Source organism: Camponotus vicinus, unplaced genomic scaffold (genome assembly GCF_025532165.1).
Source record: "Camponotus vicinus isolate PSW18456_S1 unplaced genomic scaffold, iyCamVici1.0 SCAF_13, whole genome shotgun sequence".
NCBI lineage: Eukaryota > Metazoa > Arthropoda > Insecta > Hymenoptera > Formicidae > Camponotus > Camponotus vicinus.
The window spans coordinates 13,418,736-13,446,506 of NW_028141949.1; the positions used below are offsets into that span (position 1 = coordinate 13,418,736).

Sequence of the window (27,771 nt, forward strand, 5' to 3'; positions counted from 1 at the left end):
AGGGGATGCGCTTATATGCGTTCTTGCGGCCTATGGGCATGCCATCACGATTTCTGGCACAATGCGCTATTCTAGTATGATAGATATACAGCTGTAATGTCGCGCATCCTCTCCCTCCCATCGACCCAGCCACCCACCGACTCTCCATAATAACCCACGAGTGCACAAGCACAGACACACAGAGCTTCTATGCGGCCACAACGACGTGACACCGGGGATACGCGTGCATTAATATGCAGATGCGTATATATATACGTGCCACACGAAGGCATCCTGAGAGTCTCCCTACTATTCATATGTAGATGCGTCTTCTTGCGTCATCTTGCTTGAAAAAACCGCCAAGTGCTCCATTACCGTCCGTGAATGTCGCGTCGGCGTTAATTGAACGCGAGAGGGGATTATACTTTCAAATTATTGCTAATTACGTTTCGGTGTCGTTAATAAGGTTTAATTCACCTCGCGGAACGACGTGCAAAAAGCTCTCCTTGCGACGCGGGTATTATGCATATCGTCTATCTGTGTTTGCGCAGGGCTTTTGATTGCTGCGATTTAAACGTCGATATGAATGCGTTTCTTCGTTACAACAATTTTCCCATCATTTCGAATAATGTACGAGCAGCACTTATGACAATGGCCGGCGGTCACTGCCGCTTATCGGCGGTTTCGTTTCAATTAAATCAATTATCGCATGTGGGACAACCGGGATTTTATTAAACGGAAACGAAAGAGCGTGTAACAGGCGAAAATGTAACGGACAACGCATCATTTGCGCGTATAATGAGTATAGAATAAACACACACGGAAAATTAATTAATAAGGTTCCGAAGCGTCCCGCGATCCAATTAAGTCGAATCAATATCGCGATTATTAATTTATTCGCCGGAGTTTACAGACTGCGTTTTTAATATGTAACGTCGGTCGTAAAATTTTAATGACGTTCAAGGAGACGAGAAAGAGAGAGAGAGAGCGAAAGAGAGAGGGAGAGCATGACACGGGGAGATTTTACGAGCGCGAAAAGAGCCGAGGGGATGATCCTCGAGCCCCGGTGACCCTTTAACACAAACCGGAAGTAGGAGAGGCAGCCCGTGACAACACACAATCGCGACGCGACGAGGGTCGTTCAACTATAAACGACCACTACAATTACGGAAACGCCCGCTAGGGCCTCTCGACTAGTTAAAGCTCGACGCGGAATAATTAAACGAATATACGCGCGCCACCATTTCGGATTTCCCTTTATTCCTCTATATGTTCAGCACGCGCTCGTGCGTAGAGTCGTTTCCCCGGTAAAAAAAGTTTCGCTGTAAACCGAATGATGTAGCTGGAAAATCAATTGGCGGGCAATTGAGAGGCAATTCGTGAAATCTCTATTATAAAAAATATATATATATATATATATATAATATTATAATATTATATGGGAAATAATTATACGAGGATAATTACAAGTTGTCTGCTTTATTGATCGTTTTGATTTGGCGTGAAAAACATTTGCGCAATTTCTGTTTAATTGTTATTAGTATCAACGATAATTAATCAATAATTAACGTTGAATGCAAGTTAATGTACGAATATAATTTTGTTATGTTGGCGCGTTCCCTATTTGGGCGATGAAGTGCATTGATAGCGACGGGACAGGCTTTAAGGTATTAGCGTCCTTCCCAGACAATTCCAAACGGCCGCGTTCCACAAGCTGGACGCCATGCAGAAATTAAACCAATTATGCCTGTCAATTTGTGTACGCTTCGGTGGCATAATCATAGCACTCGAATCCCGTGCCACGTTGTTTGACCATTAGCGGGTATACCGGCTGTCAGAGCGCCGCTCCTATCAAAAGGACCCTCGGCATCCCTACGTCGCATTTGCACTACCACCATTCAACTTCGGTTTTAAAAACCGAAATTAATCGGTCGATTAAATTTTTCCAAGTTTGCGAATTAAATGCCGGATTATTTGCTTGTAAATTAAAACCGGATTAAGAGGTAGCAAATCGAAAAAAGGGAGAAATCTTTCTGAAAAAGAAAACTGTTTTATTCGCGCTCTTATTTCGCTAATTAGACTTTTCGCAATTAATATTGCAGACCAGCATGATAGGTTCTCTCGACGTATTTTTTAAAAAGCGAAATATTTATTTATATAAAGCGACGGTAAAATATTATTCTGCCATTTATGTATAAATAGACATAATTTTGTAAAAATTAGAAACTTTTAATTAATAAATTATCCTAGTACTGTGTAAATTGCAGTAAAGTTTCAGTAATTACATTTTTTTATCGAGCAGAGACACAAATTTCAGTTCGCATAAAAAACAGATGATGACAAATTCGTAGCTGCTTTAGGATTGCATAAGACACCAGAAATAATCTTGATATTGCATTATCTTGTCTCGAAACGAATTCGAGACAAAATCAAGATAAGAATTTTTATTAATTATCAAAACTATATCAAGACTAAGATTGTCAAGACAGAGATTATTGGTTTTGTCAAGATTACCGATTTTTAAATAAGGCTAAAATAAATATATGTGTAAATTAGATGAGAAAAATTAACTATAATATAAAAATTTTAAAAATTTTATTTAATAAATAAGAACATTTACTATAATAAATTTAGAAACATTAATAAACAATAAACAATATAAGATTTTACATAATTATTTAGCTACATAAAATTTTGCGCATGTACGCAGTTCTTTAATTATATCTGTGTGTGTGTGTGTCTGCATTCAATTAGCTTAAATTATATTATAAATTATATTAAATATATATAATATTTTATAAATATTATAATATTATAAATACATATAATATTTTCAACAATTATTGAGTATTAAGTAAAAATTATTAATATAAATCAGACACAACACAAGACGAGATTTTTCATTCGAACCAAGACAAGATTGAAATCTTCAAAAATTTTCAATATCAATATAATTGTCTTGTCTTTATCTTATCATCTTTGGCATCTTGTGCAATCTGTTTAATAGAAAATTTTTGCCCTAAAAACTTTTCTACATTTGCAGATCATATACCTAGAGATCAAAATATTCTTTGTATATTATTTCTAAATAAATCTTCTTCCAGACCTCGAAGAGACTGTGCGTGAGATAAAATCGAGACGTCTTTTACGTGATCGATGGCGGACAATACTACACAGTGCGTGCGGTTTGTCCAATTTGGTCCTGGCGGCCATAAATTCGCGAATAGGTCTCGACAGAGGCCTGTCCAACCCGGCTAAACAGCAGTACACTGAACGTCAGTGCGAGGAGGACGGAGAGGGGAATGGACTTCATTTCAGGGACGCGCCGCGAGACACTCCATCAGCTGGTTGCTCGAGTAGGCTTTCGGCATCAAAGCGGTTCGTCCCTCAAATACGTACGGGTCAGACTCGCTCTCCAAGAGCGTCCCGGCTCTTGGAATTCTCTTGTCCTGCAGGGATTAGGGCTTTCAAACCGAGCCTCCTCCCCTCCGTCACCCCGGCTAAACCGTCAACCGCATCAACCGCCAATTCACCCCTTCGTTCACGACTGTGTCCTCTCTCCCCTCGCTCTCTCCCTCCCTCTCAGAATTTCCTCGGAACACGTATTAATGCAGATTTCATTATGCGCGCTACCAATACACAGCCATGATCTAGCGAGCGTTGTGTTTGCGTAGCCAAGATGCCGCTCCGCAGCTTGAATTATTCGCGTCTCTTTGACGCTACAGGACTATGCAAGCCCTTCACCGTCGTTGATTAATCACCTGGCTTTTTAACGCGCCGTTGCCGTTGCTAACGACGCTACTATTACATTTGAATGCAAATCGCGTAACAAACTCATGTGGTACACGTGAGCTGCGAGCTTTGCCTGATGGATCATCAGTAAAAAAAAAAAATATTTATTCCCTCACGACAATGTGACTTTAATTGGAAAATAAAGTGCTTAAAAGAGATATATCTTATTTTAATAAAGTATAGATATTATAAAGTCGCGATTGCATCAGATATTTCGATTTTGCAATCACGAGGGACAATAATCATGGAGAAATTCGACATTTAATTTTGCAGTCCCGATTCACGAATATCGGTTTATTTCCATTGAAGGCAGGCTCTCTTCTGAGCGAGTAACTTTTGTCACTGAATACACACAGAAGCCTATTGAGCATTATCGTACACCTAGCATAATGTACCGCGTATGGCGATACCGAATATAATTGTATTTGCTCTTCCCCAGGGGAGTACTGAATTAACGATCAATAAACATGTTATGCTCTCTTTATTGACTACAATGTTACATGCCACGAATTATCGTGTTGTATTTATCTATCTAATATTGGCACCTTTCTAACTCCATCTCTTCAATATTCCCAAATATTCCCTATATCTTCAGCTCAAGTGCCTATAATAAATGCCTCGATTCGCTTTGAGAAAATCCCCTAATGTAGAATAAAAGAGAGATTTTTCAAAATAATATTATCACTAAAATTTTCAAAGATAGTTTTTAATCCTGGAGATTAGATTTTTGCGCGATAAACCTTCTTCCACTTGAGATCAAGATCGATTTGCAGGAAGCAAACGGGAAAATATCAGAGCCGTTCTTCTCGCGGCTACAAAATTAATTCACATACGCTCGCATAGAGTCGGCAGCCTCGACGTAGAGGAGCTAGACGAGAGGGTGGTAGATCATACGATGGTACGTGACTGGCTTTGATTCACGACACCATTGAAAACCCGTTGCTCACTGAGGATATAATGGGCGGTCGCATTTCGGCGCTTTCCTTGGTGTCTTGCAATGTAAATTCGTAAATTACCTCTCTTCCACCTCTTAGTGTAGCCTTCTAAATCACGGTGATCGCATTTTAATAGACGCGAGAGAAAGAAGGTTGTTCCTGATATACGATGTCCTTCCGAGAGCTTCCTCTCCAAGTCGCGATTTCTTGGAAAATCTAAGCTCGACGCGTCAAGATTGGAACTACATGTACGAGGATTCCTATGCATGTCGAAATAAAAATATATCCCTGAGTTGGAAACTACGTATCTAAATTCTTCGTATGTTGGGCCAAGTGATACTCGACATTCTTCCATACGCCTGATATCATAATACATATACGTGCATACATGTAGAAGAATATATAAGAGATCGATATATTCCGGATTTACTTTATGGCGTATATTTCGTGTCAGGTTTTGGAGCAAATTGAATCTTACTTCCAAATAAAGATAACTCACACTGTTGTAAAATTTAAAATCTTGAGAGATTAGTCTTTTGGAAAATTGATACTGTTAAAAATGCGCTAGTATTACAAAAATATGTTTCTTCTAACAATATCATTCGATAAATGATTTATGCTCGCAATTATACGAATTTATTTATAGTATTTTTGTATAAAAAAAGCAGAGAGAAAGAAAGAGCTTTTATATTACAGGACTTCTCTATAAATTAAAGTCTAAAATAAAAAATGCTGCTTTAAATAAAATCTCTTTTAAAGGTTTTAAACAGCATCAATTTTATCGAAGCATTATATATTACTAAACTTAGAAATAGTTACTTGCAAAATTGTGACTAATGTATGTAACTTTTTATTAATTTCCAAGCAGGATTAAGAAATAGCAAATAGAAAATAATTGCAATTATAATTATTTATTGAAGAGAGACGCGAATATAAAATTATCCAAATATATACGACATAGATACGCTAGAAAAGGATGAATTTTCATCTAAAATTAATCAAATAATGCTTTTTAGCACGGCAAATAAAAGAAAAAATCTATAATAACTCCGATAAAGGCGATCTTGCAAGCTATAAATAAGATTTTTATTAGCAGCTTATTTATTTAACCGTGTTTGCGATACTCGAGTTGAACTATCGCCGACGTTTGCAACTTATTATCGCCATCTGAGAGAATTCTGCGACCGGGAAGTTGGTTATTATTGGCATATTGAATTTTACGTACACCGAGTTTTAATAAATGAGAGATCCGTGTTGGGATCGTATCACCAATTCTACGACATCCTACAAATGCATTTAGACTTCTTGATTATCGATTCTCGATAATTACCCCCGGTCTCGCAGATTCATTAATCTGCCTTTTTTTTAGTCATTAAGAAAAAAGGGACAAGAAAAGTATCCTCCGACCTGTATTTACGAGAAGTACTAATCGATATTACATTTCCGTCGATTCAACCGCGCGCTCGCAAGTTTCATTTTTTAGCAGGCTTGGTAATACCTTTCTCGTGTGGGATCCATTCGCCAACATCCCGTTGCGACTTTTTCCATCGTTATTCATCTTTTGAAGAATATTGCGTATATTTTCAATTTTTAATCATCCCAGGGCTATCGCATTTTATTTTTCATTTTTTTCGAAATATTCCATCAAGCGAAATTTATATAAAGATAGATTTTCTTAATGTATAATAATGGTTTAATATAAAGAGGATATAAAGTGGCAATATCGGAAAATATATATCATTTCCAAAAAATATAGAAAATGCAAGTAAACGATTAAGTTTTTTATTCTCTCTAGCTGTTTTACTCATGTTCGTAAGATATGAAAATGTAAATTATTTGTTATTTGGGTTCTCAAATTAATTAATATACTATTATTATATTATTAGTTAATATTATTAATTACAATAATATTATTAGTTAATATACTATTATAATACTTGTTTCAATACTATATTATTACTAGTTTTTGATGTAATCGTGTTAATTATAAACAATTTCTAATTGTCAACAATGTACATTATGTAAATGCGTATTATATATTTCTCTCCCTACAATTTCCCTCAATAATTATGTGGCAGTATTTGCAAATAGAATCAAACTATTAGAATCAAACATCACTAACAACTTAAAAAAAAATTGTCACGAAAGCAAATGATGACTATTTTGAACAATCAAAAATTTGATATTTCTGTTATTATTTTTAATTTTTACGATATTGAAGCATAAACTAACAGTAATAAATAATTTGGTAATATTTATATATATATTTTTCACTAAAATAACGACTTCTTTGTTTCTACAAATAACGAAATATTTTTTTTTGGCATTAAATATGATATATCATTACGATCGAAAGCAAAAATAGTAACAAGGTGCGACAAAGTCATCGCAATTTCGTTTTCCGGTTTAGAAGCTTAGCGCGTCGATGATGGCGGATCGCGCCACATTATTTTGTGGATTTAAGAAAATTGAATTGCACGGAGAGAGAGAGAGAGAGAAAGAGGAAGCGAACTGTGTACGTATGTGGACTGGCTTTTCGAGAGGAATAAACGGGTCATAGTTAATTGGGTCGCCGTCATGTCCCGTTTAACGAATGTTTAATTTGTCTCGTTACGATGCCGGCACGTAATTAATTTCAATTAATTATATCGTCACTCCCGGGTCATCCTCCGCTCTCGTTTCACGGCAATGATTTTGCGTAGCGCTCGTTCGCGAATAAAATCACGTTCGCCAATATGTAAAATTTTACGGGAGATCGGTGAGAGATCCGTTTGTGCCTGTGTCGCACAGACACCCCTGGCTACTATCATTGCGGTTATAATTAATTGGCAAACTGCAAATTACATGATAATCCTAATTATTTGTCGCTTTGTAAAGCGATTGCTAGGATAATGGCGTGATTAGAATTTCATGATTGTCCGTGCCGTGTTTGTGGTTGGCGTAACCGAAAACCCGAGAGTGCGTTACAGTAGTAAGTATTATTTCACTGCAGAGGGATGTATACATGCAATGAACTGTAATTAGTTAATAACGCGAGCAATTACGCAAATTTCCACGCAAACGTTTCACGCCAAGCTCAAACATTTTTCTTGCATCATCGACTCTGCAAAAAAATCTCTCTTATTTACGAAAAATCGAGACGCGTATTTCCAATCTCTTTAGTAACACTTAACAAAATGCTATTTCGTTTCTAGCATCCATATAGATTTTTTTTCAAAGGAAAAGAGAATCTATTATGAGCAATACGGGAATTGTAACGTACATAAATTTGTAATTAACACTCGAATTAATCTCCGAAATGGATCTCCACAAATGTGAACGGAATCTGTCGTATAAAAAATGCAAGTACTTTTAAATAAATACGACGGAAATCTGCGATTCGCTTAACTAAGTAATCCGAAAATGGTTTCTATTACCTGCATTAATTCCATTTCCGTTACTGATACAAAAGGATTGATTTATGCATTCGATTTCGTAAAAAAAAAAAATGCAACTAGAGAGCAAATATCTTAAATTAGAAAAAAATTTTAGCCAATTTTACGTCTTATGTAAAATTTTAAAATTTCAACAAACCTTATTTATATAACTGAAAGTAAATGGTTTCTTTTATTAAAATTATTATCTTTTATTAAAATTAAACCAGGTATTATTTAATTATGAAATATTCGATGAGCAGATTTAATTGATAATTTTATTTTATTTATACGCGGTGTATTTAATTAACTGTTATTAATTAATGCATAATCAAGCCGAGGGATTTTATATTTTTATATCATGTACTTCTTTTTTATGCGCTACTCACCTCGGCGGGGAAAGCGTAGTTATTGATACGATGCTCGGAACCATGACCATCATCCAATCCATAGTGAATGTATATCTCTTCGAACTGATAGTGATAGGCGAGAGGGCCACCCGTTATATTGACTCGTACCTTCGCCTCCCTGTCTGCTCTAAACACCAGGAACTGCCCAGTATTGTGTAAATGTCCGGAAATCTGAAGGCAGAATAGATGGAAGCTTGTTATTATTCGTAATTTGCTAATTATTCATAATTAAATTGCGATATAATCATATCAGCTGATACAATGAAGATAGAAAAATATATATTTCGAATAATATATATTTTCGTAAAATATTTCTTGATATCAAAGTATCTTTAAATATTATCAATATAATAATCTAACGATAAATATTATTTTTGAAGGAGAAGAAAATCCACAAGTATTTTAGAAAAATGACAAATCGTTAAACTTGTGGTAAAAGCTGTAAGAAACGGAATGATAACAGATTCAAGTAAATTGATTCACCTTTCTCTTGATATAAATCAAACTTTTACAAAATGGTAATACGCAAGATTTTTAATGTTAATTCCATGTACTTTAGAACGAGATTCGCAAACAATGATTTTCGCCTTATCGTAATGAGCTGCATAAGAGCGCGGCTGCAAAGATGTCTACAAGAAAGGGCGGCAACTCGTCGTCCGCGGGATAATTGATTAAGCATTTAATTGGATGGAATAGCAAAACCAGACACGGTGCCATGTCGCACAGGAGCTCGGCAAAGTGCAAGACGAGGCCGGGGAGAAGTCCATTTTCTTGTACGTCGCCAAGAACCTGAATTATGGCATCATCAGTTAGAAATAATGAGGTAACCTCGGAGAGAAGCTAGCCCGCGAAAGACACGTCGGCAAAAGTCGTCGGGAGATAACTTATTATTTTGCAATAGATTTTTGGCCTCTCTTCTCCTCCTCGTCTTCCTTTTTCCTCGCAGATTTTCTCGTGCGATCTCTCTATAATAGATTAATATAGAATCGTCTCAGCCTTCAGCAGCCTCCACGAAATATGATCCTTCACAAATGCATTAGAAAAGAACGCTTATATATTGTACAAGCTAAACTTTGTTATGTGTAAAAATAAATTTTGACGATTTTTTATATCATTTTTTTTTTAATTCTTGTTTAGAGCAGCACAACTGCTTTTACAGAAAGTTCGTGTCAGAGAAGGATTGTAATGATATTATTATTAAACTTAAACAATTCCAGGCTGATCGTTAATCTCACTTAAAAAATTCCTCGTCGTTGTTTCCTCCTGAATTCATTAAGATATCGGCAAAACGGCTTTCCTTCCTCGCGATGACAGAGAGAAATGAACACGAGCAGGCGGCGCGACGACATTTCCCTGGCACGTGAAGAGAGGAGAGAGAGAAAGTCAATGGCGCATAACTCATTATTTCGCGATAGATTTCCACCCCTTCGATTGCCCCCGGGAATAATTCGTCCGCTCCCTCTTTTTTGTCTACCCAAGTTTCCTTTTTTTTTTTCCTCTGTCTCGTACCATCGTCTTCGAACTTGGATCAATGGAAGCGACTCGGTGAGAGAAGGAGAGAAACCGGAAGAGGACTCGCGCGGCGAGGAACACGATAGTTCCATGCGATCTTGAATGCTCACAAAGGCCTTCTTTCGACGAAACTCAAAGTTTGGTCGGGGGGTTGGATCACCTTCCATCCTGGCGCCCCGGTTCTGAGCTTTCCCTCTCGCCCGGAAAGTCGCCCGCCTTAGTCCGAACAATCGTCATTGCACATTCTGTCGGCTGCCGTTTTGTTCCCACAAGAACTGCAGAATTCACGAGAGAACTGGGATTGAAAGAGAGAAGTGGGTGGAGAGGAGAAGATGCCGAGATGTAAGAAGCGCGTGACGTCAAAGTTTTCTTAAGGGTTTACTGCTATAACAGTGATGAAAAATTAATAATATTTTTAGGAATCTTAGAATTTCATCTTTCTTGATGTTTTACACATTCTTGTTGATGTTTAAATATATGCATATTAAACAATACGTTAATATTTTAAAATTTTGAATATTTATTCTTTTTTTATTCAATTCAAGTCTTTTCGTGTAGCGTGTTCGAAAATGTATGACTCGACGTATGTATGATTGTTTGAAATAAGCAAACTCGATGTAGTTTTATTCTGTAAGATATTTATGAAATATTAGAGCTAATTTTTTATTTGAAAAAATTGAAAAAATAGCAAAGTACAATAGTATCACTTTAAAATTAGATATTTCAATTTTAGTAAAATTTATTCATTTTTTGAACGTCGAAGAAAGATACTAATTATTAATTTTAAAAATTCTATTTAGGGTTAATATCCTCAAAAAGATGCTTTTTCATTTAAAAAAAAATGAAGTTTCGATCCATTAGTTTTCAAAATATATCCGATACGCCAATTTTAAAAATAGTGTTTTGAGACAAACGCGTTTAAAGTTTTACAGGACCATTTGAACATCCTATCCTAAAAGTCTCAATTGACTCCGTCAATTTTGCAAATTTTTTAATAAAATTTGAAAGAAGTTTTATAGATATCATATTTTTTTAAAATGTAAAGAAAATTTTGATCCTCTAAAGTAAACTGGACTCTTAAAATTTTACAATTAATACCTGTCTATTTGACAATCTTCTTTTTCGGATAACGGAAATGCTTTGAAATCGTGGAAAATGTAATAGTTTCATAGAATAAGACGCCTATTTAAGAGGGAATCCTAATGTAAAGTCTATTTATGAGATTTCCGAAAGTCGCTAAATCGATTTTCCATGCAAACTATTAATTTAGCGATTAGGAATTTTCTAGGAATTTTGATAATTGTGAGAAATGTGTGGATCTCAGTTGTCTCTACTAACACGCGAACCGTTTGCAATTACATATTACGCGTGAATATACCTCTCGATCGAGAGCCGCAGTAGAAGCAGATGTCTCGGTCGGACAAACTCGCAATTGAAACCCTGGGTAGAAATTCAGCTCTCGCGCGAAACGGAAATCGAGGCAGTTGGGAATTAGTCGAAAGACCTTCCACGAAAGACCTTCAGACGCCGGGTATGTCCGGCAGTAATTAACGGCGAATTAAGCGGCCACGGATAGAATCGTCCTGCACGCGACTCACATACCTCGTGAAATTCGTAAAGCTCCCTCCCCCTTCCCCGCAAGTTAATCGACAGTTCGTTTTGTTTATACGATGGTTACGTCGATTTGTGGGACGACAGTTTCTTAACATTTCAGGTTTATCGAAACGTAAGGATCTGGCAATTCGCGACGTAAGAGAACGCGCTCGTTACAGCTTCGATTATGGCGAGCTGGCGAGATATACACACACGATTGGGATGTACAATTCGGTTTCGCAGGGGATTGTTTGTGCGAAGAAACTGTGGTCGATGGACCGTTAACGGCGGCTTTGGCGCCAGAGATAGAAGTAGCTCGTAAAGGCTATTCTCCGCCGGAATCTACTCGATCATTTGTTACAATAAAATTACGACGACAAAATAGCGCGCCGATCTACACAATTGTTCGACAATGATTCACAAAATTTTTTAGATTCTTATTCCGCTCTTTATAAATTTATAGGATGATTTCAAAAATATTATGCAATATTGTAATATTAAAATATTGTATCTGCATCCGATCAATTTGCATATTGTTGAATTAATTATTAAAATACTTATATTATTTTTGATATATAATTATTTTTGAATAGACAGTCTTCTCTAATTCTCTAATTCTATCACATGAGTTATATATATTATTTATAAATTATATATTATTTATTATATATTATTATATATTATTTATAAAATATCAGCTATTTTATCACAAAATTTTTAAGTAATCTCTTATTTTATCCTAAATTTATAGAATAATTTTAAAAAACTAGTTTTTCTCTCCCTCTTTTTTTTTCTTTTTGCCTGATTAATTATTTGCATGTTATTAATTATTGAACCATTTACTTTTAATTATTTTTAAATAGCCATAAGAGATGCCTTTGTATATTTTAATACATCATATGTACATTATTGGTCATTATAATTGAACTCCAAAATTCTTTTAGAAATCGAATTATAAAACAATAACCAGAGGAAAGTAAAGTTTGATTCCAAAACCTCGAGTTTCTACAGTGAAATTACTGTATTTACATACTGCGCTATTGCTCGGTGAAACAATCTATAGATACATTTTCGCGAGCAAACTGGCCACACGAACGGACCCGGGAGAAAGGGCGGAGAGGAACGAGACGAGGGGGTGGAGGGAAAACGAGAGGAGCTGCAGAGCAGCACGAAGAGAGATGAAACGGTCGAAGCTCGGCTTTGCCGAGCCGAAGACGTACATTCGACTCCAAGGGATGCCGGGCGATTCTCGTTCTATTGTTTAATTTAAGTGCCAAAGTTTTAACCGGGTTAAACGGCGTATAAATTCACGAGGCACCCTCCCGAGGTCTCGCTACCAACGAGAGAGGGTTGGCTATGAAACGGCCCGAGACCGCTGTTTAAATAGCGCGGGACCAGGTGTGACGTCAGTGCGGTTTCCGTCGCGCCAAGCCCAACTTCCTGACTCCGGGTGTGACTTGAGAGTCTTGGTCTTTTGCGGGAAACGTATTTTTCTAAAAAAGGAAAAAAAAGCCTTTTTCCAACAAAAATCCCCTCTCCATTATTTTATCTTATTTTTCGAGTGAGAAATTTTTTTTTCCGTCTCTCTCTCGGCAAATAAAATTTTCCAAATTCGCAGACACGCGCGTGCGATTTCTCGGCGTGGTTTCACGCCGCGCTTGTTTCAATGAAAGAGGGTTAACAGCGCGACAAAAGGCAAGAGGAGGACACTTCAGAGAACTCTCTTTAGCGCCTTCCCAGGGAGGGGAAGGGAGAGTCGCTTGCTGGAGGGTAGGCAAACAATGAAGAGTCCCGTTCGTTTGAAAGCGCGGCAGAATGCAGCCCGTGAGAACCGGCGCAGCTACCCGTTAGTAAGAAAGATTGACTCTAGGGCGGGAACGAGAAGAGCAATGGAAACGGGATCGTAGGGTGGGAAGGGAACGACGGCGACGGGGCAAACGATACCTCGGGAGCGCGTTTAAACCTTTTCACGTCCACTTCCGCGGAAGACACTTTGTGGTCCGTCCGCGAAGTCGATGAATGCGCATTTTTCTCCCCCTCCTTCTCCTCGAAGGAAACGGGAATAGGAAGCGATACAGTATCGTATCTACGACTTCCGTGGATGGGCAAGAGCAGCTGGTTGAATGAAACGAGCGAGCAAGCCAATATCGCAAGGAAATAAATGAAAATGATATAAAACGAAGCTGGAAACGAAAACAAAAATGAAGAGCTTCCCTCAAACATTTTATTAGAACATTTCATATTTATCAGTTTTTATTACAACATTTTATATTCATCAGCTTTGACTAGAACATTTTATATTCATCAGTTTTTATTGGAACATTTAATATTTATATTTATTTAATATTTATCATTTACCTTGAAAATAGCGAGGCTCGTGAGAGATATGCGCGCGTTTCACGGCGAAAAATGTTACGAGACGCGATAAAAGGAGTCAACGTATAGAGAGACACGAACAGCGCAATAATATCTTCGTCGCCAGCCAGTTCTGGTTGCTTGCATCTGGTACAAAGAGTTATTGTCGCGATCGCGCGTCGTGTATTTATTGTATCCTTTCGCGGGCAATATCGTCGCTCACGGGAGTTTTCGGTCAGCGTCTCGCATGGGGAAATACGGCAGGCACACGTATGTACCGTATCCGTCTCTGCGAGACCCGTATCAAATGCCGTATCCGAGAGGAGGCATTGTCACGGTACCCGGGCATTTTTCATGTTCGCGTTTCTCAGGAATAACGCTCCCGAGGACCGCGACCGCGACAGCATGTGGTGCATGTTCCATGGAAAATGGAGGGAACGCATTGAACATGAGCGTGACCATACAACGCGCCATGATAGAAGTATCTCGACACACATCGGTGGAATTGAATAGAGCATGTACGATAAACAAAGACGATATTAATAGGATATTTTAATGAAAAACTTACTAAATCGTGTTAAATTATTAACAAAAAGTTACATATATGTGAAATATAAGAGAAGTTATAAAATCGTCCGTGAATTTTAAAAGTATTTTTAAATATTTATGCAGCATCGTCACACAAAAGCATCATCCACAAAAAATACAGAAAACGCAAATGAATGATTAAGTCTTTTTATTTTTTTTCTTCCCCAACTATTTTGCTCGTGTTCATAAAATATTAAAAGTGTATATTATCCGTCATTCTAAAATTAGTTAATGCACAATTACAATACTTTTAAAATGCATTACATTAAATATGCATAAATCTATTTTTCTCCTTTACAATCCTTCAACAATCGTGGAAAAATTTGCTGGAATTAAATATCAGTAACAACTAAAAAAAAACTGTTATCAAAATTCCAAGAGTATTGAGTAAGCTATTTTAAAGGATCAAAAATTTAATATTTCTGTCATTATTTATTATAATTTTTAATTTTTATTAATTTTAATTTTATTTTTATTTATTTATTTTAATATTTATTTTTTACGATATTATAGCATAAAATAACTGTAATAAAATATAATTTGGTATTATTTATACATGTTTTTATTCAAGTAACAATTTCCTTGTTTCTACAAGTAATATTTTTGACAAATACTATTTATGCAAAAAAATATGCATTAAATACAATTTTGTGAATTATAAATCGCCATTAGCGGAGTGATTTATTTAAAATAATATATATATCAAAGAAAAAATAATCAATTTTCTCTTACTTTTATTGCAAATCGTATAAATAAATAATACGTAAATTCGTTACAATTTTCTTTTTCATTAGATCCTTTCACTATTCATTCGTTCGTGTCTTTCTTCTTTATTCTCCCGTTCAAATTATAGAGTTGTGTCCCGAAAGCAAAAAGATATCAATGAGAATGTAAATGGAGAGAATATAAATCGAGCAGCGCACATTGCAAGTTCTTCCATTCTACATCAAAAGTTCATACTTCTTCTATGTATATCGAAAGTTCACACAGAGACTTTTCGTTCATGCATTTATAAACGGCTTTCGACCTCTCAATATATTCTTCAATACGCTCATACTGCATGCATGAATCACTTGTACATGCAGATGGGCGAAAATACAAAATAACGAATACCGTGATGAATATAATATCGTATTGCTCTTAATAAAAAATTTATAAAAATGAAAATTTTTGCGAGAGAAATATTACATTTCATCATATATGATTTTCTGAAAAATTTTTACAGCCGTCTCTTTCTTTCTATTTCGCATAAGAAAATTATTAAAAAAGCCACCATCGAAAATCAAGCGGCTTTGAACAAACGAGTAGGATGAATAAATGTTTTCTCAGTGGAAAATTAGCTTTTCTCGGGATTGTTCGAGACGTTCTCGTAGAGCGAAACGGAAATCAGCGTTAAATAGGTGGTCTCATAATTAATGGCTTTATTATCGAATCAACAAGCTTGGCCAGTGAAAAATGGACAGCGGAAAAGTGGAGCGGTTCTCGCTGGTGAATTCCAAATCCATTACTATCGCGCGACAGCTCTGGGAATACTTTTACTAAACTGATTTTATCCTTGCTTTTCGAAAGGTGTCTCGTGCAAAATGAATCATTCCCGACGTTCTAATTTTAACTTAGTTTCAGTGTTAATGAAATGCCGCTCTTAATCATCTGATGCAAATTCTTATCGAGTTTATGGCGCTCCGATTTTGAATTAACTATATTACTATTCCTTTATAAAAAAGTTGGACATTCTTTTTTTTTTTAATTGTGAAAATATGTCGTATAAAAATGATATCCCTCTCATTTCCCGAAAATGAGAAATATAAAATTCTAGCGAGCGTATTACAACGAAAGTTATAAAATTATGTAAATAAAAATTGTTGGATCGTAACGTTAAACAGAATTATATATTTATTCAATAATGCGGATCAGAGTTATGTGTAATTATGAAATTTCATTAACATCTATCGCATTAATTTTTTTAGCTTCAATATCATTCGTACTTTATTTTATTTGGAATAATGTACGCGCGCAATTTCCCGGACTTTTAAATAACTAAAATTATCATAATGTTGTATATTATAATTTTATTCCGATCTGTTTTAATTGTATAAAACGCGAAAACTCTTTATACCGATCTTGCGATGAAAGCAAATCGACTGTAATGCGCATAATAGTGCATAATTAGATGTAATGATCAACAATCGAATGTATTCAGAGCAAACAACGCATCATACGTTTATAATGAGTTGCCGCGTTTTCAAATCGTTAATATCAATGAGATCCTTCTCATTACCCGTCCGCCAAACGCAAAAACCAGAGCAATTTAATCATCCCGCCGAGAGACACCCAGTATATGTGTTCCGCTTGACTAACGAGCGGCCGTCAGACAACTCTTTCGTCTTCATTTGAAGTGGACGTGCACACGAGACGAGACCGAACTTTGAAATTAACTTCTCCGTATCCTTTTCCCAAGATCATACTCGAACGCGCCATGATATACAGGATGCCCGATGTTCCATCGTTAAATTTTAATTCGTCGGAAATTGAAAAAAATGCGATATAATAATAATAATAATAATAATAATAATAATAATAATAATAATAATAATAATAATAATAATAATAATAATGATAATAATAATAATAATGATAATAATAATAATATTATTATTATTATTATTATTATTATAAAGTGTAATAATAAAATAATTACTAGAAGATTTGATGTAAAGAAATCTACCAAGTCTCGCATCTATCGTTAAAATTTAATACAACCTTTCCGCAAAATCCAACATTTCTGCAAAATTAAAACATCGTATAAATATGTAATATGATGCACAGTGAGACGCTCTGCGTAATTATTATGTTGTAATTAATCATTAATTTGATAAATGCTCTTTTAGAGAGAAGGATTTAATGAACTTCTCTAAAATATAAAATTTCATATCGACTTCCTTCTGTCGACAAGAGATTCTGATTTCATCGAACACTCGTGCGTCCCAAGAGACGGACGAGAGATATCCGCGAATTACGGCGCTATTTTGCGAACTGAAAGAGCGGATAGATTACCCTGTGTTTATCGACGTGCACTGGTCTCAAGTGACGATCGAAGAGTAACTTGTCCGGCTCGATGTTGATAGGACTCTGCCGCCTTCCTTTGCTGCAAAGGGACCACTGCGGATTTATCAAGCCCCAAAACGAAGGTCCTGCAATATAATATCGTATTTTAGTAAAAGTAAGAAGATTCTCTCTTTTTTTAGTGATTGAAAGAAGATAGAAAGATAAAAGCGGGTCTGAGTTGTAGGTTACATGATTTATAAAATTACAAAAACTTTGAAAATTTTAGCGGATATAAGGATCAATTAAACAACGATATAGCACTGATATGAGATAATTTTACTTAAAAAAAATTGTATAATATATTTTCCAATTTTTTATTATAAATAATTATAAAAGTGATGTTTAATTTTGTTTGATCAGGTCTAATTTTTGAGAAATATTAGATTTCCTAAAAATTTTAAATCGTTTGGAATCAATTGGGATATCGTTACACAATTTAATTGTTATTAAATTAAGTTATTAAATAATTATAATTTAAATTTTAAAACGGCATAAAATTTCGAGTAATATCTAATAAGTTATATATATTCATCTGGAACACCTTTGAATCAGAATAAATTTTTATCATGTTAAAATATGTAATTTAAAAAAATTTTACGTACTTTGACATATTTTAACGTATTTTTCTAATTTTCTTTTAGAAATTATTTAAAAAATTATACATTGATACAGAAAATCTGAAAGCAGATTTGCATTAAAGGCACCAAAATTCATTAAAAACAGACACTTTTGATCAAAAAGAAAAAAATTTTAAAACGCATACTAGTGTGATAATTATTATATAAGTCCGAAGGATATATCTAGAAGAGTTCTCCGAAGGATAAATCTAGAAGAGCGTGTTGCGTGGGTGAGCTTCGTCCGGAAATATCATCCGGAAACTTTGAACTTGTATCGTATCTCCGGAAGTATCCGGAAGAAACTCGGTCGTAAAGCCCCAAGAGATAAGATTCTTATTTTCTCTATTTGAGTACGAATCGTCGTGTCACGTGTCAACCGCTCAGAAATCTGAAATTTTTATAATTCCAACTTTTCCAGCTGGTCGCGCCGGCCGGTCCGTCCCTTGTCCGGTTCGCGTCAAGTTTCGCTCGGTTAAAGGGATTTTGAACTCGTTTCGCCGGAGGACGCTCAGGGACCGGCGGCGTCTCTCCTCTCCTCCCCTTCAATACTTTCGTCTCGTGGAGCAACCTACGCGTTCGCATTTTCCGAGGCACTCCTCTGAGAAATTTAACTTTCTTCACGTCGTCCGTAAGAATCGATATCCCCTGAAAAAGCCCGGCTTAACGAATCCTCGCGGTCGCGGGATCTCACGTTCGACACCGGAATTTCCATTCTCGCGGAAACGTTCGGATAAGATTCGGAGTCTCGAAAATTGTCTCGAGCATTCGATATAATTAAGCGCAAAAATTGACGTCCGAGTTTTACTCTCACTCATATTTACTCGTGTACTTATGCATGTATCTCCTCCGGCTCTAACGGCTCGATTTATCACTCTATACGCCACAACTCTAACAAAAGTTATAAGTCATCCTCTTAATCTGCCCGTCCCACTCTCGCAGGGGATAACAAACAGACTTTCCTGAAATATTCTCGCCTTGAGCGAAAAGCTTCTTGTGTTATATATATACTTTTTTTTCCCCAAAAACCACCGTCGACGACTCTCGCGAGACACCAGCTGACTCGCAATACAAGAGTGGACAATGAATTATTAGACATGTCGACGCTGGAATCTGGCAGTGTAACGACACGCGAGAGATGCACCGATCCACTATCCGAGATATATTACACAGAGTGTTTTAAAAATACCGACTCGCATCGAGTTTAATTTAATTACACTTATAAAGTTATCACATGTACATTTATATGATTCAAATTTAATCAATACAGATAATGTGTTACACTCAATACACTAAAGCAAATACGACGCTAGAGTTTTTTTCTTTTATATTAAAATTTTAAAATTTCTTTATATTAAAATTTCTTTTATTTCTTTTTATATTAAAATTTCTTTATATTAAAATTTCTTTTATATAAAAATCTTTTCTAAATAATATATTTAAATTAAGTTTAAAAAGTTTCTTCAATTTTACCAAGTTTATTAAAAGAGAGTTTCTCTTCCTTTTCCTTGTTTATAAGAATTATATATAAGAAGAAAATACTATTAAACATTCTATTAAACTCTTGTTATGAAACGTGTTACAATTATCTTGATATATCTCCGTCCTCTCAATAGATGCAGATATTCCTGTATTAAATCCGAGAGTCAACATGAAGTTGTGCAAGACCGTAAATTTCGGAGCACTTCATATACACCTGAAACAGGTGCGCGAACTCGAGAGAGAGAGAGAGAGAGAGGAGGGGGAGGAATGTATGAGGGATGACACGTAATGACATCCCGGCACGCAAACATAATCAAAACTTACGAGGCCAATAAACGCGTGCGTATCGGTTCAATGGCGGGCGGAAGCAACCCTCACCCGTGAGTTGAGTTCACGCGCGTATGCACGTCATACACGGGTGCAACGATACATCGACACTTTAGTGCCGTAACAGCAGTGCAATTAGTCCCATTGTAATTAGCGTACTCGCACCACTACTTTCTTTCATCCCCGCAGGCCGCTCGTCACGCGAGCAGTCTGCGCACGACATGCGTGATTCGTTTCATCGGAACGGAAGTCATTAATTAAAGGGTTGTAAAAAGCATATGTATGTAAGTCACAGAATTACACAAGAGTCAAAATAAGGCAATAAAAGTATTGTATTGGTATTAGATAATTTATGGAGACTTAAAGCTTATCTTGATTTTGAGTGAATTTTTGTGGCAAAAATCGTGTCTTGTCTCGGTTTTATTAACAATTTTTATCTAATATTGTTTATAATAATATGTACGTCTAACATATAATTTTTATAATATAATTTAAAATAATTACTGTTATATATTGTTTCTAAATTTGCTAATATAAATATTTTCATTTATTAAATAAAATTTTAAATTCGTATAATAATGTGATACTCATCTTATTTAATTTACAAACATACATATTTTAGCATTTTTTAAAAACCAATAATCTTGACAATCTTAGTTTTGATATTATTTTAATAATTAAAAAATTAAAAAATTTTATCTCGAATTTCGAGACGAGACAACATCAAGACTAATCTGTATCTTACTAATTTGCATCTCGTGCTCGCAACCCTAATAAATCAGTCTCTTGTTTTATCCTGAGATAATATACCGCGTAACTATTATAATATATACGCAAAAAAAGTATCTAAATTGATTTTAATATCCGTTAAAAGCGGATTTTCGAAAGTGTTTACATCCGCTCGCGATTTCAATGTAAAATCATTAAATTCTCGGCGCCATAAATCTCCATTGATTGCAACGGCATGAAAAACGGGTCGATATGACGAAGAGAGGTATTATTCTCTGATTTATTTTCTGGTCAAGTTGTTTCACACACATTTCGAGGCACGCTCTTTACAACTCACCTCGCACATGAAGTAATCGCGCACTTGATTTCTTAACACAAGAAAGATAGATAGAGAGAAAGACAGAGAGAGAGGGGGGGAAAAGAAATAATAACTATTGCAATTTCGCAGCACATACTCCCTACCTGCGTTCTCGCCTTTTTCCACGGTGGAATTTATGTCGGGGAAATGGCACGCCATCGCGCTAGCCACGCAAAAGTTTATTAAACGACGCACGCATACGGCGCATGCATACGCTTGGTGCATGTAAACGCTTTCCTCTCATTCCGGTCGATTCGTTGTGCAACATTTGCGCGCTGCGGTACACCCGATTTCATCCACAATCGCAATCTTCGCCATTATTCTTCGTTATCGCGTATATACGCAACGCAGGCCACGCCGAGATATACCCCTTTGCGTCTATCTACTTACGATCGGCGATTTATTCGATTAAGAATCCCTCGGACGCACGATTATGCGTGCGAGCACGCGAGACTGCGAGGATTAAAGGACCCAGTCTAGCTGTATGAGAGATAAATTGAATTGCGAATTTTTTTCGAAGAATATTAGAAATTGATTATTCTTTTGACGTTTTACATATGTTTTAATTAATGTATTTTATAAATAATGCGTCGGTATTTTTAAATCTTGGACATCTTTGGCTCTCTTTTCGTTCTATTGTGTAACACACTGCTCTTCATCGTCTGAGAAAACTCAGGTAATAGGATGTTGAACTTAATTTCATTAGAAAAAATTGAAAAATAACAAAGTAGTGTTATATTTTAAATTTAGATATTTCAATAGTACTGAAAAATTTTTTTTTCATTTCTTGAAGATCAGAAAAATACTAAATATTAATTTTTTCAATTCTAATTAGATTTAGTATCCCAAAGAGAGCCTATGGAATAATGTTAGATCGAGCTTTTTCATTTCCAACAACGAGAAGCAGCATATCACATCGTCATTTTTGAACACGGGCTCGAACAAAAGGCTATTGAACAAAGAAAAATCTGAAAATCCAAGATTTAAAAATACTGACATACTGTAAAGATTAATAACATGTAAAATGCCAAAGAAATCAAAATTTTTCTCTCTAATATTTTTCAAAAAATATTCCTTAAAATGATGAAATATTCATCATAAAAAATAGACTGGCCCCTGAAGTATTTTGTTGAATCCAAATCTTCTTACGTTGCGTGTACTCGACAAACATAAAATAATCATATGTACTCTGTAAAGGATACATGCTACGAGAAATAAAAATGTTTCAAATCGGTTCCATTTACGACACATTTTTGCAGCCGTCGTAACATTTTTCAGTTTATTAACTCGTAAACTTATCAACGGAGAATCGTTCCTTTTCTCTCCAACGGGAGATTGGTCTACGTATTTAATATAGCGATAAAATTGTTACGTTTCTCGAAATGAAATCCTCGTAAGGGGCAAACTGCGTTTCGGGAGTATAAATTATTCTACGAAATACCGCTACCGAGATATATATTATAGATATATATATTAGCTTTATTGCACTTTGCGCGATATATTACGCGTGACAACGAATTATTAGCTCGCGGAAAAGCATCGTATGTATGTACCGGACGTGTAATCTACTATTGGATTATAGTTACACGAGCAACGTTTAAATCGATTCGCACCAACGGACGATCGGACCTAAACCGCACCGCACCGTATTCTATTAAATTAAACCCATTGTTCTTCGCGAGCATAGCTACGTTGTATCGGCCCGAGAACAGACCAATTTAAAGCCACGGGACTTAATTAGAATCGATCACACGCATTCGATCGTATTGTTCTATCGTTCTATCGGAAGAGAAGGAGAGGGGGAGGCTAAGTTTATTTAATATTTCACTTATGCATAAGGATGAAATAAGGATATTTTTCAATTAAATTTTGATGTAATTTATAGACTTCTTATAACTTTGGAGGATGATGGAAAGACTCGGATTAACTAAATAAAGGCAGCTGTCATTTTCGGATCGATTCAGTCGCGAATACATTTAATATATAATAATGTAAATCACATAATAATATATATCTAGTCCTATGTACATAATCCTTTGCATATAAATTGCGACACATATTATAGGAAGAAATGTATAACGAGTATCCATCTTCTTGAATAAAATTCGATCACACGGCTGCGAGATGCGAAATAATAAAACTGATCATCGATAATTTACGGAGGAAATTTGCATTAGTACTATCATATATTACAAAGTTTTACTGCGTGATTCTCTAATTTACTATTCAAACCTTCGACTGTTAGCTTTAATTTTCATATCCCACGATAATTCAATAGCACAGTGAAATAATACTACAGTCCATGCGCTTTATTGAGTTTCCATCGCTATAAAGTAGATTTAAATTTGCGGATATCACAGCTTCATCTTCCCGTTTGCGATTTCATCGAATTTTATTTCCGCGTATAATTGCATAATTACCTCCTCGGCCGTCATTAAAAAGCAGCTCGCTCCTGATACCAGGTGCAACGGATAAGGAATGGCCACTCTCGGAACAAGCTTAGGAGGAACGGAAGAAAGAGGGGAAAAAGGGGGAAGGGAGAGAGGGAAAGATAATGAAATAACGGTGGGCAGATGGAATGATTACTTTCTTATCACTCGAAGGCAGGTAGGCTATTATAGCATTTATCACGTGGAACCTGAGGAGGTGAGCTCGACGACGGGCGAGGCGGAAGCCGAATGGCGGGGAGAAGATGAACGTAAGAGGGGTATGAAGAGGCACAGGCATCCCTAGCCCCTGCTATATAACCGAGGTTACGAAGGCGGACCTGACAGAGAGAGAGGGAGAGGGAGGTGTGTAACAACCCCATTATTGAAACTTCAAGCGCGGAGCAATCATTCTGCAATTAGCAAAAGTGATTAAGTGTGGTAGCCTGGTCCTCTCCCTTCTCCCCTCGTCCGCATCCTCCCTCGGCAATCCCGGTGGATCCTCACTTTGTGAGCAGTATTTTCTAACCCGCCGCAACGCAAAGTTCCTTTCCTCCTTCCTCTACGACGTCATCATGCGGCTGTAGCCCTTAAACACCTGTTTTAATTATCCACCTCTCCTAATGAGAGAAAGAGAGAGAGTGATCTAGCGCGAAAAAAAATAAGAATACTCGGGTCTGCCTCATTTCTATCCTCGTTAACCGACCTAATTATAAGCTGATGAGCGCTAGGAATAATTGCTGGAAATTTCTTGTCCTCTTTCTCACTCATCGCTCCATCTTGGCCCGATCTTCTTCTTCTTCTTCTTCTGCTTCTTCTTTTTCTTCCTCCTCTGCTATCGTTGAGCCAAGTCGAGTCGAATTTCTTCCCTTGCCGTCAGATTTCCGCCGATAAGAAGCAACACGCCACTCGAGAACGGCAGTGGGATTAATCAAGGATGGATTAGCCCCTACAGAGTGGATCGCCTCGATAAAAACAATTAATCGACGGCTAGAGCTGTTTGAAAAATGCCGGGATCGGATCGGCTTTGAGCCGCGTTTTAATGATTTCCGCAGGCGCGAGAAAATCGAATAATCGTGATGGGGTTCTTCGTATTAAATAGAAGGATCGAAATAGGAAGTTTTGTAATAATCTCGATAATAAATTCGTGGCAAGGATAAGCGAAAGATTAATATTAATGGCAATTCAATGCTGTAATCCAATTACTTAAAATATGAACCGATTGATTATTTCAAACTTTTTTGCATATTTATATTTCATACATCTTAAAGACACAATAAAATATATTAAAAAATATTTTAAAAAATTACAATTATTATATAATTTAAAAAAATATTAAAAAAAAAACAATATTGTTATTTTATTTTTATGAAACTTACATTCTATGAAAAAATTACAAAAAAAGACAAATTTTAATTAAATAATATCACAGTGTATTATAAAAGAATAAATAAATTATAAGACACGCGCAAAAAGAATTTTTGGATTTTCTTGTTTCCTCCAGGTTTTTTAAAAATTTATGTATCACGACGCACGAAGTTTATCATAAAAGTATCTCTGGGTGAGATAAATAATATATTTATTTAATGCTTAATAATTAATATTTAATTTATATTATGCAATTACAGCACGGGATATTAATTCACTTCGAAATAAAGCGAAACTGTCTGTTTCGCGGTGCGAATTGTATTATGGAAAATTGTGTAAAGCAATTTTTGAACAGCCGACTCGGAACATTGTAAAACTCGCGTGGACGGAAAACGTAAACGAGGCGGGAAAGAGACGTGTGTTCCGTTGCGACATTTAAATTTCGCGAAAAATCGTGACGTACAAACTCACAAGCGCCTCGCTTAATACAACGTGAGGCCAGTAACAGCGGTAGATACGGCGCGTAAGATCTAAAAACCAAATGCTTGTAAAAACTGTGTTAATGGCGCGTCCCGGAGAGAGAAAAGTTGAGGGAAAGTAGGGAGCGCGGTTATTTGCATGGTATTCATTAGCATATATATTTACGCGTCAGCAAAGACCCCTGGCTGCTACCATTGAATATACAGCGAACTATTCTAATAAATGCGATGCGCACTCGTACTTTTACCGAAACGTTTATTTGAACGTCGATCAATGTATAAGAGTGTATACATAAGAAGAATACTACTTTTCATATTATATGTAAATGATTTTCTGAAAATAAATTTAAAAGTTAATTGTAGAATTAGCATATGTTTGCGAGAACTCTATCTATATGTATATGTGTATGTGTGTAAAATTATAAAGTATAAAAGTATTCTTTGTAATTATATTCGAAATATAAAGATCTATTTTATTGAATTAAAAATGTGGAATAGGAGATAAGCAATAGGAGAAAGAAAGGAGCAATTTAATAAGTTGCCTTCGTCTCTTTTAATTAATTCGTTAAGGTGGAGATAATTAATAAATTAAAATAGATTAATTCACAATTTTTAGGGAAACAGATAAATATCATCTTTAAAAATAGTTATTCAATATTTACTTTAAAAGTATTTGTCAAATTTAGCGATTTATACTATGAATAAGAAATTTTTTTCTTCTATATCATATTAATTAAAATTCTTTTCGTGTTTATATATTTTAACATTGCAGACGTCACATCTGACTAGATAATATTAGTAAAAATATTTTATTAGTATTGAAAATTTTCGGAAATTTTTTTTATCTCGTCATGTTTGGTCTTGAGTGAATCTTTGTAATAAAAACTTTTCGATTTGTATATTATTTATTTCGTTATTAATTATTTTATATTTGTTAACATAAACGTTTTTATTTATTAAATAAAATTTTTTAAATTCATAATATAACATGGTGATATTTTTTCATCTAATTTACATATTTTAGCTTTTCTAAAAATCAATAATCTTGACAATCCTAGCTCAATATTATCTTGATGACTAGTTAAAAATTTTGTTGATCTTGTCTCGAATTTCGGATCAAGACGAAACAATATCAAGACTAATCCTGATATCTCGTTCAATTTTTCATCTGATCCTATAGCGCACAATAGAAATCTCTCGCAACGTTTCAATTGTCGTTGAAGAAAGTAGCGGTTTTTACGGACACGATTTGGCGATCTACTAAAAAACCGCAGTAAACTCGACCAAATAAACGAGCCGAGCGACTGACTTTCGCGAGAAGTTTACGTAAGAATTCCGTTAAGTCGCGCGGGTGTAACACGGGTTTTCAATCTGATTCGTCGATAGCTTACGCTACCGCGGCAAAGTGAAAAAGAGCTCAACAGCGGTGAAAACAGAGAAAATTCTTTCAGCACGCTGTAAAAAATATATCGCGAAGGTCTGGCCGAGAGTAGCTGGCTGCTCTGGCGAGTTCTCGATTCTCTTCGGGAAACTCTCTCTCTCTCTCTTTCGTGCCCACCAAACGGATGGAAGATTTATCGACTCCTGTGAGAACATGAAAAGTGTCGCGACCGACCATCGAGTTTTGCCACGAAAGCGGCAAAGGTCGATATAAGGAATATAATGACGCCGGAGGTCCTCCAAAAGTTGAGGAAGTTCTCCAAGAACGCTTGATTTTATTTTCTTCATAGCCGCCATCTCCTCCAGATCGTTAAGTCGCTTATATCATAGCTTGGGCTCTCAAAAGAGGAGTGATAAGAATTCTTAGTAATAGGAGCAAAGTGTATATATTTGGCTCGAACGGGGATGTGGAAAGTTTTCTTGAAAAGTTTTCAAAGAGATTAAATAATTTAATCAACCCGAGAAAGGAGAGAGATTAATGTATTAGATAGGATTAAATTAATTAGGCTGGAAAAATTGCAACATCTTAATTATTACCGTATGCGGAATAATTTGATGAAAAAAACGCAGGCCGTAATTTATTTCTCGCAAACTTCCCTATATATTTTTTCAGTTACAAATCTAGTTTCGAAAAGTTGAAGTTTGAAATCTACACGTACGCACAAACACGTGTAAAATCCGAGAAAGAGGAATGTATTTTCAAGTATGATTTCATCGATAAAAAGTTTCCTCGAACTTACAACGATATACTCCGGCGAGATTTATTCGCGTTTTGGACGTATCAGAAGTTTGTACAAAAGCCCGAAAGAATTAGTCCCTTATTCTTCCTGCTGGACGCAACCTCCGATCTATTTCCCGCGATTTTT

The 27,771-nt window shown here is 35.8% G+C and overlaps 1 protein-coding gene across 4 annotated transcripts in view; it reads right to left on the reverse strand.

The window, feature by feature from the left end:
- Carpa (Carbonic anhydrase-related protein A) overlaps positions 1 to 27,771 on the reverse strand; it is a 167,896-nt gene that overhangs the window by 34,428 nt on the left and 105,697 nt on the right. For all 4 annotated transcript variants that reach the window (XM_083086384.1, XM_083086383.1, XM_083086382.1 and 1 more), the window contains exons 5-6: positions 17,632 to 17,768; positions 8,509 to 8,700 (exon numbers count right to left, since the gene is read on the reverse strand). In XM_083086384.1, the coding sequence (XP_082942510.1) occupies positions 8,509 to 8,700; positions 17,632 to 17,768 (329 nt within the window). The remainder of the gene's footprint in view (positions 1 to 8,508; positions 8,701 to 17,631; positions 17,769 to 27,771) is intronic.